Consider the following 13564-nt stretch of genomic DNA (forward strand, 5'->3'; position numbering starts at 1 on the left):
TCTAAGTGAGATTAATTTTTACGTCATCGAAAAAGGAAACTACTCCTCACAGAACCTTGGGGTACACCACTTAGGGTTCCACTCAATTGAAATAAAACAATCGATCATAAGCATCAACATTTTATTATTTATCCACACTTTCAAAAACTCAACAATTAAAATATAATCTCGAAAAATCCACAGATTTTTCCTTCTCTTTACAACATGAACAATGACAAGAATAACAGAATTGAAACCCCAATGAAACTTGAAGACCTGCCTTGTTTCAAACGAGGTATCCATAATTTAATCAAAATTGCACAAATTAATTGTTAAGTCTTTCAATTTCGCGCATGTATCCATACAGGTCCATGACATTATTCAATTCAACAGGTTCGAATTTAAAATTACAGAGTTCTCCATTGAGGTTTCGTCTGCAACAAAAGTCGATCTAATTCCAAGGTTGAAATCATTGAGTTATGCAAAAATATTTCTAATTTGCACTGATCTTAACAGTTACAAAATATCACATTGAAATGTTCATTACGTACATTACACTTTATAAAAGTGACAATAATGGTTCTAGTTGACATCACAGTAAAAACTATTGTAAACGTTGGACAACTTCGAATAGAGTAAACAGTAGCTCTTCAGCAATTACATATACAAAGCAGTACCTAATACCTAGAATGTTCCTAATCAGATTATTGTTATTGATGGTTGTTCATTCAAACAAATGAGGTAGAGAAAAGATTACAATTGAAGTTCTCAAGGTTTGTAGGCTGCTAACAGTTCACCCGATTCTCAGTATGTTATTAGATATGTTCACAAGATAACCTTATACCTTATCAACTTGTTTTCTTTGTTCCACACATCCCAAGCTCTGTCCCATCTTTATTTTGGTACCAGGGTTGACGGTGAATTGAAAATCTGGAGGAGCTTGAAAGACCAACACGATTGTCGAACCCATTCTAAACTCCCCTACGATATCACCTTTTTTGAGTTCGAGAGAGTTGCCAAAACAAACATCACGGCATTTTGGGGTCTTTGTTGAGCAGTTTGTTTGCAGGTTTTTGTCGAAATACACTTTGATGGTACCCACATTCGTGGCTCCTGGAATTTAGGAATAAAAAACTTTTAATTCCTGTTCTCAGAGATAAAAGGTTATGACCTAACCTAAAATAACCTTAATCAAGTAGGAAATTTCTTAATCACATAAATCATACATCTATCTTAGAAAATTAGGTTTCTTAGAAATACGGCTCTAATATTTGTATTGCTTCGAAAGTAGCAGCAAAAAATGTTCCCTAATTCGGTATTACTCAATAAATCGATGGAAAATCTAGCCTAACTTCATCTAAATTGGCACACGGGTGAAAATATATGACAACTGACATTTAAGGTGAGCAACATGAATTTTAAAAACTTCAAGTATGTAATTAAAGTACTCACCAACTGCAGTGTAAGAGAAGAAGCCATGTTCCCATTCTCCAAGGTAAATTGATCTTTCGTTTATTGAGAAGAGTCCAGGAATCCATTTGGCAATTTTAGGATTGACAGATAAGAGTTCACCATGGAAATGTCTCCTATGCGTAGGTTTCCAGTTGGCAGGAGAATGAAATCTACAGGAGGAATTAAAGGTTATAAGATTTATAGGTTTTTAAATTGCTACCTTTGAAATTGGTGCAAATGTGGATAATTGAGATTCAGAAGGCGTTTTGTCGAAAAAGTTCTAGCAATTGATCATGCTAGTAACAAGGAGACGTCTTTCGTTCAGTTTATTCATAGTGTTCAACCTTGTCAGTTGAACTCAAGTGCGGTAAAAATATTGAAGTACAATTTAATGTTGAACCTGCTATATTTAAAAAAGCACTGTTTATGCCCATCTATAGTCTGAACCCTCGCCAAATTTCATTAAAATCGAATAATAATAATCTGATCCTCAACCTCAATAGGAGATTAGGTGAAAAAAGCAAAATGTGAAAAAAATTCCCATTACCTTATTATTTTTACTGGTAGAATAAAACTAAATATAGTAACTGAAATTCTGAAAGGAAACTTTTAAACGAAGCATCTGGTCATATCGTGCACATTTAAAACGACTCAATTTCAATTTATCCAATGTTTTGAGAAAATAATGTAGGTTTTTTTCGGTTAATGAGCAAACGGTTCCAGTTCATTACATATTAATTAGCAATTAACAGATTAATTATCTGGTCATTCGATGGGAATAAAGAGCAACTTTTATCAATCTGTAATTCAGGATGTGATATCGAGTATATTCATTCATTTGTTTGATAACACCGTCACATTTATATTAAACTATAATTGCGGACTGAGCCAATCAAGACAAAATCAGAAAAATCCCCACTGCATTTGAACTTATTCCATTTCACGAAATCATAAAATCGATGTTCTAAGAAAAAACAGCTGGTGAAATTCCGAGGTCACGGCCTCAAAAACCCTGAAACGATATTTACTATAACTCATTTATAAACAAAACCAAATAGTTCAACGATAAAATTCGCCAAATGGCAAAACAAAAAATTGCAAACGATTAGACGATAACCCCCACAAGGAGTCTTCTGATATCGAGTTTTAGCATGAATTATTTAATGATACAAAGAGGAACAAAATCCGGGAACTTTCAAATACGCAACTTTTGGTATTTGGAGCTCATTATTGATGGCTTAGATACACAAGGTCCTGGGAGAAATGTTTGGAAAAGTACCTAAGTAGAGGCGGTACATTTGGCGGGCTTATCAATCAGCCTATACAAATTTTGTATTAGTTTTCGTGTTAGCAGATTTTTCACCTTGAACTTTTCTGAACCGAACTGGACTGGATCGAACTGAATTGAACAGGACTGAACTGAATTATCATGAAAAATTCAACTGAATTCGCAGAGGAAATGGTGCCATCTGAAGGTGAAAATAAATAAATTCATTTACCTGTGATAATCACCGGGTGCTAAGTAGATAACGCATTGGTATAATTGAGGGCAATCCTTCTTATTGTGTAAAAGAGAGGACCTGTAATCCCGACTCTGTTCCCTTCTACTATTCCAGGTGTTTTCTCCGAAAAAACTGGGTAACTTATACGTTATACCCTTCACCTGGAACAAGAAAATTATTCGCTCAAAACAAAACCAATCAATAACAATTAACTAAAAAAACAAATTATAGATACAATGGCATCAGATAAATTACATTCAGAAGTAATGATTTGTTTAATTTAATATTTTGGCAATGTGGTAGAATCATAATTCATTGTCGAATATAAAATATACTCGAATTCGTTTTGAATAGCCCGAAAAATTTGCTGGTCTTGTTATTTCTCAAAGAGGTGATCACAATTGGGCTCCGAGATCTTGTGATTTAACACCCTTAGCCTTTTTTTTGGCCACGTGAAAGATAGGGACTATGTCAATGCTGCACAATCGGTTTAAAACGTTGAAGATGGGAGTTATCGAGGATATAACGGGTGTTTTTTTCGAGGTATATAACTTTAAGTTGGCATTACTGTTCAAGATGGCGACCGATTTAACAGCTGTCGAGTGATTCATTCTCAGTTTGGTTTGGAAACTCATCATGAATATACTCACGCCTAAACAACACTTGCAAAAAGTGCAATTTCATTTCGAAAATAATGGTTCTGTGCGGAATACGTATCGCGCACTACGTCCATTTTATTTTGTTTAGCGATGAAGAGCACTTCAGGTGGAATGGCTACGTCAACAAACAAAACTGCCGCATTTGGAGTGAAGCTAATCCTCAAGTGTATGACGAAACACCGATACATCCAGAAAAACTGACTGTTTGGTGCGCTTTATGGGCTGGTGGAATCATTGGTCCGTACTTCTTCAAAAACGATGATGGCCAGAACGTTACAGTCAATGGTGATCGGTATAGAGCCATGATTACTAACTTTTTCATTCCTGAATTGAACAACCATGATGTCCAGGAGCTGTGGTTCCAACAAGACGGCGCAACATGTTAAACAGCTCGTGTCACAATCGATTTATAGAAAGACACGTTTGGTGACCGCCTAATTTCACGTTTTGGACCTGTGTATTGGCCTCCAAGATTTTGTGATTTAACACCGCTAGACTACTTTCTGTGGGGCTATGTGAAGTCATTGGTCTATGCGGATAAGCCACAAACCCTTGACCATTCGGAAGACATTCGCCGTGTTATTGCCGATATACGGCCACAAATGTTGGAAAAAGTCATCGAAAATTGGACATCCAGATTGGACTACATCCGAGCCAGCCGTGGCGGTCATATGCCAGAAATCATATTTAAAATGTAATGCCACAAGATTATCTTGCGGATAAATAAAATTCATGTCAATCGAATAATCCATCGTTGTTTTATTGCAATTTAAAGTTCTATAGCTCTAAAAAAAAAAACACCCTTTACAACCGCAAATGTGCGAATTGGTATTCTCCAAATATGTATAGGCACAATTTTACCAAGAAAACAAGTTGGAGAAATCAACTACTAAAATTGTTTCTGGATTTATTATTTTCGAAATTGGGCGGTTGAAAACCAGTGGAGTATAAAACAACTCACCTGTTCAATGTCTTCATTGTGGTGAACTGGTCCCAAATGCAGAACAGTTCCGTCACATGGTGATACCAAGCAACTGTCCTGGTCGATTTTCCTAACATCTTGTTTTATTTGCCTTGAAAAAAAATCCGCCAAACTCGAGTATGACTTCAAATCTTCGTTCAAAGCCTCTGAGAGATTCACTTTGAACATGTTTATATACATGCTATATACATAAGGTCTCAATACTTCTGGTAACTTTACATCTGAAAATATGAAGATAGTTAAGAGGACTCCTTCATTTTTTTGGAAAATCTCCTACCTGCCATCCAGCCCCAACATCTTGATACTGTTCTCAGGGGCAATAAACAGTAACATTTGATTTCTAGTTCTGTGGCTACTCTATCTTGGCTTTTTCTTCGAAACGCCCTCCATTGCATCACTGCTATGAGACATACGCCAACTGGGATGAATTTGGTGAACACCCCACTCCATTCAGACCACCCTGGAACAAAATATAAAATAGAGGATGACATTTGGTATCGATTATAGAAGGAAAATGAAAAAGATATAAGAAACCAAAAGTGTAATGAAGTTAATAAAAAGAGATAATAAAAAACGAAAAGAGATAGGATAATTCGTTAGACACCTCATTCGTTATAAATGAAAGAAGATAGAGTAGAATGTTATAATATCCTCAACATACATTATTAAAACAAATAAATAAACATGAAGAATTGAGTGTTTCTTTTCCCTTTGACCTTCACGAGGTCAAGGATACTTTCGAGAAATTTAAATGAAATGAAAATTTTCCATCATCCAATTTCTGACAAAAAATACGCGAAATGAAAAAAAATTAAAACAATTTATGTGTTTCACAATGTCATTCTGCTAGGTCTAGATAAATAGGAGAAACACTAACGTGAGCTTTTGCCACTTATTCAAATTCATATCTAAATTTTTCACAAAATTTCACACCATTCAACATTCAAACGGTTATTACTCAATCAACGTGTTAAGTGACATGCCATGAAGACATGTCATGAATTACGTAATAAGGTAATCCACTGCATCAGCTTTTAGGAACAATTTCCTCGAGGACAAAAAAAAAACATATAAAAATGATGAATGCATACTTAGAAGGTTTAATTTTTCAATACTTATTTGCCATTATACAATACCGACACCAAATCATGGAAGAAGAACATTCTAAATTCAAATTTGTCTATTTTTTATTAAATCGAATTTTTAATTGAAATTTAAATTTTTTTAAAATTATACTTGCGTCTTCTTGTCTTGATATGAACTCAACGTCCCACGAAATCTTGTCTTTCTTGTATCTTTACGCGAATAACAGAAAAAAATTGGAACAAATCAGCCTATTTTCTGAAAAATATTTTTTGGTTCGAAGGTTATCGGATCATATAAAGTTCATTTTTTCCTGTGTAAAAGAAATTTTATAGCTGAATTTTTGGATAACTCACTTAATCAATGAACTTCACATATACACAAAATTTCAACGTAATCTGATGGATAAAAGTTCCAAAATATAGAGATATTCCAAAAAAAAATATATAATCCCTCAACGGTACGACTTTCGCAAAAGTTTGATTTAAGATTTATTCCACTTATCTACAATAGATTTCTTAATTTCATTTCATTTCATTTTTCGAAAATAATGGTTGATATGGATATAACTCCAGAACCATCAAACAGATAATGCCCAACTCAGAACATTCCCTGAAAATTTCAAGTTCATCGTATAAACTCCGGACGGACAGAGTTGATAATAACCTCGAAATTACCTACAGTGTGCCGAATCCAATCATCAAAGACTATTCTTGCATCAATATTTACAGACATTTGGACAAAATGATAGCCCTCTGTTCATTGTTTTAAGTAGTACTTCTTTATTAATAACTGACCTTTGACAATGAGCAGGTACTGGATAAAATACAGCCCGAAACCAGTAAAATCCGACGGCACTAGGAATACTATTAAACTCTTTTTATTGAGAAGATTCATTGTCACTTTACCGATAGCGGGTTTGCACAACATCACTACAAGCGCACCACTTGAAAAGCCAAAAATTAGATGACCACTGGTTATATACTCCCGCAAACTAGCAGGGAGCGTTGATAACTAATATCAAGAAATTAACGTTCTTTATCAACATAATAAATATACTCACTCGGTGTTTTGTTGTTGGTTGAAGAATGATTCCTTGTCTGGATCAAATGACCCGGAAATAGATATTTATTGTAACGTTCATTGAAGTAAATTGAATTTTTTAACGGCCTAGCTCGTTGGGTTCTGAAAATATACAAAAAATAATTATCAATCATAAAGTAGCGCAAATTTTACACATAGGTATATCATTATCTTATTGCGTGATAATTTCGATTTGAAAACTTTAAGTTTTAGTCTTCAATCGTTTGGATTTCAGGTAGATTTTTATTTCTAATTTCTCACAAAATTTGGAGAACGGAACAATATGATAATTATTATAATAAGTGGGACGTCAAAAAAAATATCCACATATCGAGAGAAATTGAAACAACTGAAATTAATAATTTAACTAAGGTTCATCATTTCTTATTATTTCACAAAATACTTCATATCTCAAAAAAAAAATTGAATAAATATCACTGATTTGAACCTTACATTATTCACTCGAAATAAAGGAAATTCCGAAAATCCATTTCTACAAAACTACTCGGACTTTACTTTAAGTTCAAAATAATTGAACATCCTCAATTTATTGAGAAATAATACTTCTCAAATTAATTCCCTGATTTTGAGCCTTTAAAATTAATAGATCGTGTTTTCGAATAAAGCTCTTCACATTCCAAAATATAAACTAAGTTCATTTCAAAAGGACAAAAAATTGTCTTCTTGAATGATTCCGAAAGTTTATCGATCAATCAAATTCATTTCTGATAATTTAACAATATAGAAAAACTAATTAGTACTAGTTTTTGAATAATAAAACGTTAAAATTTGTTTTTTATCCATGCATGAATTGAAAATATGAAACTTGATAACAACATTTGAAGTTCCTTTTTAAATATTTCTTTAACCAGGTGATGAGATTTATCCTGAACATTCAATTGTTTATTTTTCCTAGAATGAAAAGCTGGAAACTAGGTTTTCAGTTCCGATACTTCATAAATTATGTATGAATAAGAGACGAAAAATTTAACAACTTATCTGTAAGGGCGGAAAAAATAAATAACAAGCGTAAAATTTGTAATACATGATTATTCCGCCAACGCTTCCAACAAATAAACGAATTATATTACTTCCTAGAAATGATTTTGCAATTTGAAGTGTTATATGATCTGGGAATACCAAAACTTTCAAATTTATTTTGTTTAAAATTGATTTCCGCAAAAACCTAATACCTACATCATATATAAATATAGGCTATGTTGACATTGCAAAAGATAGATTAATTATAAATCGGCAGCAAGAAAGATAAAATTTGGAGTTGTTTGATTTATATTTTATTTCTACTTTCTCAATTAAAACATCGCGGTTTCAAATTAGACGGCCCTCAATCACATATTGAATAATTAAACAAATAATCAATGGAATTCTATTGATTAGAAGCTATGAAATGTTAATAAATACAATTGTTCGAATCGAACAACTCGACAATAAAAATTCGAATTGATTTCTGATAAGCATATTCAAATTTGATGATGAAAAAACACTTTTTCAATTTGAACAATTTTAACATGACATAACATTAGAATCTCAAAGATATTAGATAACTCACAGTTTATAAAAAGTGAGAATCGAACACATTATTCAAACTGAAATGTGTTTCTTAGCATCAGTCGCTCAAAACATTTTTTTTATTTAACCTCAATTTGAATATAGGTTGATTTATCAACTCCCACGATGACATATGTTTATTTGAACTATGGTCCATATGAACTAAAACTACTTAAGATTTCAAGCACCTAATTCTTAATTTTAGTATGCATACAAAGCTATGATAAGCATTATTGTTTCATGGATACTAAAATGATCAACCTAAAGCAAACTAATAATTCAAGTTTATTTATTAACAGTAGGTATTTTGTAAGTAGTTCGAATCTTCCTCATTTTTAACCGCAAAATTCAAATATTACTTTTTGTTTCCATGTTTAATATAAACATATTCATTGAATTTACTTTAAAATATACTTAAAATTTTTTAACAAATATGCCATTCAATTCTATATCTAACATTCATAATCGCGAGGACAAAGTATCTAAAAAGAAGGCAATAACAAATATAATAACTAGTGAGTGCAATGTATGTACTGATTATGATTTTTATTGAATATTATTGTCGCAGGTACCCAGAAGAAAAAAGAAAGTTCAAGTGGACAAAATTGTTTATTTGGTAGCTCTACAGTTGCTGACGAATTGGGAGATACTCTTGATAATATTACTACCCAAGCGATATTCTTTGATAAGATAGAAGAGACTCCAGTAAAAAAAAATAACGAAGGGCAACTTAATATTAACTTTGTTACGCCAAAAGCTAAGTCAGCTAATAATTCAAATTTGATTAATGCTGTGGAAAGCTCCTTACCTTCTCAATTTTTTGATGACTCCCATGTAATGGGGCAAATAGAAAATGCACTAGATTCCATAAATCCATCTTCATCTAATAATGGTTCATATGGTAAACGTAAAATTGAAGATGATGATATTATGGATCAGGAAACATTTAAAATTCCCAAACTAGCAGAGTCTTCAACATCAAATAAGGACTCTATCTTAAAAAAATATAATAGGACATTATCAGAATTACTGAACCAAAGTGATATGGATGTAATTTTTGATGAAATAGAGAATTCAATCTGCCATATGGGAAGTTCTCAAGGGAAAATAAGTTCAACACATGAAAATGTATTGGAAATGCTCTGTGAAAGTGAAAATCAACTTCAAGACAATGAAGAGGAAAATAAAAGTCTTCTCGATATTTCGAGTTCAAACATGAGTTTCAGCAGCATCTTTAAAACCAAGCTGTTAGCTAATGCTTCAAAAAGTGTAACCTTACAGAAAGCTGAAACATCCAATCTCTCTTTTGTTGAAGAAGTTGCACAATTTCAAGAATTAGGCCCTTTTTACGGATTACCAACAAAAGTGAAAGATCTAATCAAACTTTACAAAGGAATAGATGATCTTTATGGTAATTATGAGTTGAAAATTTCTAGTAGTCACATTATACTTCTACCTTGTTTTTAGATTGGCAAGATGAGTGTTTGAACCTTCCAGCAATTCATAAAAAAAAGAATTTAATTTATGCTTTACCCACAAGTGGGGGTAAGACTTTGGTTGCTGAAATTCTCATTCTGAGAGAATTGCTTTGTTTCAAGAAGAATGCAATTTTCATTTTGCCTTTTGTAGCAATTGTGCAGGAAAAGGTAATAGGGACTTTTAAGTATAAAACCATCTTATTATAGTTACTTTTTTTATAGGTTTGGACATTATCCCCTTTTGCTGTAGCATTAGATTTCTTGGTTGAAGAATATGCAGGCAGTAAGGGTGTTTATCCTCCTAGGAAGAGAAGGAGAAAAAATTCTGTATTTATAGCGACAATAGAAAAAGCTCTTGGATTGATCAATAGTCTTATAGAGACAGGTCGTTTGAATGAGATCGGATTAATAGTTGTAGATGAATTGCATTTGTTAGGTGAACCAGGTAGAGGTCCAACATTAGAAGCTCTTTTGACAAAATTAGCTATTGTTGAAGGTAGGGATAAGCCTATTCAAAAATTTCTATCAATTATTCATTCAAAGTAAAATTAAACCATCCGAAATATTTCAGCAAAAGTACAGATAGTTGGAATGAGTGCTACCATTGGTAACCTGAGTGATATATGCACTTTTTTGAGAGCCGAAGCTTACACAAAAAATTTCAGACCAGTAGAACTCACAGAGTATGTTAAATGTGACTCAGAAATCGCTAAAATCAATCTAGAGGCTGATGAAGACAATTTTCTAAGTGTTGAGCGAAAAGTCGATTTCAAAGTGAGTAACACTCGACGACATATTAATATTATATCCTAAGAATTTCTTGTTTCAAGTATGCACCAGCAATTAAAGCCCTCGATCCTGACCAACTTGGTGGATTAGTCATGGAAGTCGTACCAAAAGGTTCTTGTTTGATTTTTTGTGCATCCAAAAAAAATTGCGAGAATGTCGCTAAATTGCTGTCAAGAATATTGTTTAAGTAAGATGATAAAAATTTATAGTAATATCATACGTGTGATGAATATCTTCCAGGACATTGAAAACTCACAAATCCGTGGAAAAAGAAATGTTAATAAATGCACTGAAAGCAGAAACTGGAACTTTATGTGAAACACTGAAATTTTCGATTCCGTATGGTATTGCATATCACCATTCAGGTAATAATAGAGTCCTGGAAATAATTGACGAAAAACTAATTTGGAAGTTTCACTCCACTAAATTTGTTTACTTTGAAAGGTTTAACAACTGAAGAAAGACGTTGTATTGAAGATGGGTTTAGATCAGGTGTAATATCCGTCATTTGCTGCACTTCAACTTTAGCAGCTGGTGTTAATTTACCAGCAAAAAGGGTAGGTATCAGATGTTGATAAAAATTGGAAATAAAAAATAGAAATTTTATTTGTTTAGGTTATTCTACGATCTCCATACATTGGAAGAGATTTCATGAACCTCTCTCGGTATAAACAAATGATAGGGAGAGCTGGTAGAGCAGGATTGGGAGAAAAAGGAGATAGTATATTGATATGTGCAAGCAGAGATCTCCCTAGGGTTATAAACTTGTTGAAATCTCCTATGGATAAGTCGATGTCGTCAATACATGAAAATGAAGGTAAAGGTTTGAGGTATGTTTCACATATTGATGATTAATTCAAAAATCAAAGATTTAACTCTATTTCAGACATTTACTGCTCAGTTGTATAGCTCTAGGAATTGCAAATACAAGATCAGAACTTCAAGCTGTTACAAAAAAAACTTTATGGGCAGTGCAAAACGCAAACCTGCTAGAACAAAAAAAACTTACGGATAAAATTATCAAAGATCTTTTTATCCTAGGCGCCTTACAAACTACAAATCCTACTCTAAATATGCAAAGAGTGGCATCGGATGTATCTTTGAAACTTGAAACTACAGTAAGTTCTCTAAAAACAAGCTATATATTTTATAAAGTATTTTATTTTTAATAGATGAATAGCGAGGAAAATATTGAAAGTCAAGATTTAAACAGGGGTAAAAAGAAACACCTACTCATTCAAAAAAACACAAAGTTGGTCATTAGCAAATTGGGAATAGCTGCAATCAAAGGTTTGTAGGCATAACTTAGTAATCAAAGATTTTTTTAAACATGAATATATTAGGGCAGTCCCTAACCCTTAAATCAAGTATACCTATATATATATATAAAACATAACCTAACCTTTAATTCGAGTATACAGCACTCCAACCAATTTAAACAAGTTTAAATGCTGAAGGTTTTCACTGCATTTATATCTTCTCCATCAGGTGGAATGGTATTGTGGTTGATATGTTCCACCAATATATTGCACCAGTAGAAAAGGGACACCAATCGTTCAAGCGCTATGAACGATTGGTGCCGCTTCTCTCCTATTTATATTGATGTTATTACAATACAATGTCCTTTCATGGGTTTGAACAATCCCTCAAATCATTTTATTTCAGGTGGTCTAGAATTGTCGAGGGCACATATTTTGTATGAAGACTTGGTCCAAGCACAATACAGTCTCGTTTTGTTAGATGTTCTACATTTATTGTATTTAGTAACACCATATGACCTAAGCGAACAGATAAGACCAGATATGAGCTCGTACTTCACAATGGTAAGCTCAAATTTTAACAAAGAAATGAATATGTGTAATCATTCCCACCTTGTCAGTTTCAACAGCTACCTCCGAAAGAATTGCACACTGCTAAGGTTTTAGGGATAACAGAGTCAGTGGCTGTTAAAATGATGTCGAATCAACCAATAAAGGTCAGCATCTTCGTAATTGTTCTTGTGTTTATTTTTCAATTACTTTCTACTTTCTAGACTGTTTCCGAACGTGTTTTAAATAGATTTTATCTGACGTTGATGTTATACGATCTTTGGAATGAAATGCCTATCTTCGATGCTGCAGAAAAGTATGGGGTACGATGTCAAGTCTTGTTTCAAAATGTTCAGATTTTAAAAGCTTCGTTTTTTTAGGTTGACAGGGGATTAGTTCAAAATCTGATGCAGTCGTCTGCTTCTTTCTCAAGCAACGTTGTGAGTTTCTGTCAAGAGCTTGAGGAATTCTGGCCTTTTGCTCATCTTTTAAAGGGAATGAGTATGAGATTATCTCATTGTTGCACAAGAGAACTGATGCCCCTAATGGAATTGCCAGCTGTGAAACAGGTCTTTAAATTGCGTATTTGAGGAGAATTAAACTGTAAATGAATAAAAAATTATTGTTATTTTAGAGCCGCGCCAAACAACTGTTCAATGCTGGATATAAAACCTTACATTCTATAGCCAAAGCGAACGTTGAGGATTTAATTAGAGACATTGAATATTTGAATAGAACAGTTGCCGTGCAATTGATTTCTGCTGCAAAGGTAAGAAATCATTCAATTATCTTCTAGTTGTTATCTTAGTGAGCTTTGTATGAATAAGTTAGGTTAGGTTGAAGGTGTAGTTCTTAGAACATAGAATATTTTCCAAGGTGCACCTGTCATTTAAGATTATGTTTTCAGATGCTGCTCTTAGAAAAAGTGGAAAACTTAAGAGAAGAAGCTGAGGATGTTCTGAATGGAGTAAGTGATGGTTATCAGAACAATCAATTCCCTTTGAGTATTCCTCGATAATCTTGTTTTATTTGTTAATATTTGTTTAATTTATTGATATGGTGAATATGAAGATATAATTTATTGTCTGGTATGTTACCACTTAACTTGTATATTCAATACTGTAAATTTTGTACTAAAAACGTTTCAAATAAATTTAATTGCTCTAATAGTCAGATTATT

At 32.9% G+C, this 13564-nt stretch overlaps 2 protein-coding genes across 4 annotated transcripts; one reads left to right on the forward strand and one right to left on the reverse strand.

Annotated features, from left to right (window-relative positions):
- Positions 1-104: 104 nt before the first annotated feature.
- Positions 105-8426, reverse strand: LOC123675819 (phosphatidylserine decarboxylase proenzyme, mitochondrial). 3 transcript variants are annotated; one of them, XM_045611349.1, is made up of 8 exons: positions 8311-8426; positions 6721-6842; positions 4852-5034; positions 4554-4795; positions 2931-3094; positions 1432-1601; positions 824-1092; positions 105-413 (listed from the first exon to the last, which is right to left on the reverse strand). In XM_045611349.1, the coding sequence occupies exons 1-8, from the start codon at positions 8337-8339 to the stop codon at positions 387-389; spliced, it is 1206 nt and encodes a 401-aa protein (XP_045467305.1). In that variant the 5' UTR covers positions 8340-8426; the 3' UTR covers positions 105-386. The 3 variants fall into 3 exon arrangements, with proteins under 3 accessions (XP_045467305.1, XP_045467307.1, XP_045467306.1); XM_045611351.1 differs by having other exon boundaries at positions 105-1092; positions 8311-8390; XM_045611350.1 differs by lacking the exons at positions 6721-6842; positions 8311-8426 and adding an exon at positions 6455-6629.
- Positions 8427-8659: 233 nt separating this feature from the next.
- On the forward strand, positions 8660-13553 carry LOC123674961 (helicase POLQ-like). The gene is made up of 17 exons (XM_045610149.1): positions 8660-8824; positions 8878-9720; positions 9777-9955; positions 10010-10283; positions 10359-10561; positions 10618-10763; positions 10817-10941; positions 11021-11133; positions 11192-11406; positions 11463-11694; positions 11749-11866; positions 12242-12399; positions 12456-12551; positions 12609-12707; positions 12765-12953; positions 13019-13153; positions 13292-13553. The coding sequence occupies exons 1-17, from the start codon at positions 8743-8745 to the stop codon at positions 13400-13402; spliced, it is 3318 nt and encodes a 1105-aa protein (XP_045466105.1). The 5' UTR covers positions 8660-8742; the 3' UTR covers positions 13403-13553.
- The last annotated feature ends 11 nt before the right edge of the window (positions 13554-13564 follow it).

This window comes from Harmonia axyridis, chromosome 3, assembly GCF_914767665.1.
Source record: "Harmonia axyridis chromosome 3, icHarAxyr1.1, whole genome shotgun sequence".
NCBI classification, from domain to species: Eukaryota; Metazoa; Arthropoda; class Insecta; order Coleoptera; family Coccinellidae; genus Harmonia; species Harmonia axyridis.

Bases quoted from the DNA above. Each gene is read 5' to 3' on its own strand.
- LOC123675819 (XM_045611349.1), bottom strand. From the start codon at position 8,339: ATGTGTTCGATTCTCACTTTTTATAAACT. The intron at 1,602-2,930 runs GTAAATGAATTT...TTCCTCCTGTAG, and splicing joins GCACCCGGTGATTATCACAG to ATTTCATTCTCCTGCCAACT. The intron at 414-823 runs GTATAAGGTTAT...CTTTTGTTGCAG, and splicing joins AAAGAAAACAAGTTGATAAG to ACGAAACCTCAATGGAGAAC.
- LOC123674961 (XM_045610149.1), top strand. From the start codon at position 8,743: ATGCCATTCAATTCTATATCTAACATTCATAATCGCGAGGACAAAGTA. The intron at 11,134-11,191 runs GTAGGTATCAGA...TTATTTGTTTAG, and splicing joins TTAATTTACCAGCAAAAAGG to GTTATTCTACGATCTCCATA. The intron at 12,400-12,455 runs GTAAGCTCAAAT...CCACCTTGTCAG, and splicing joins TGAGCTCGTACTTCACAATG to TTTCAACAGCTACCTCCGAA.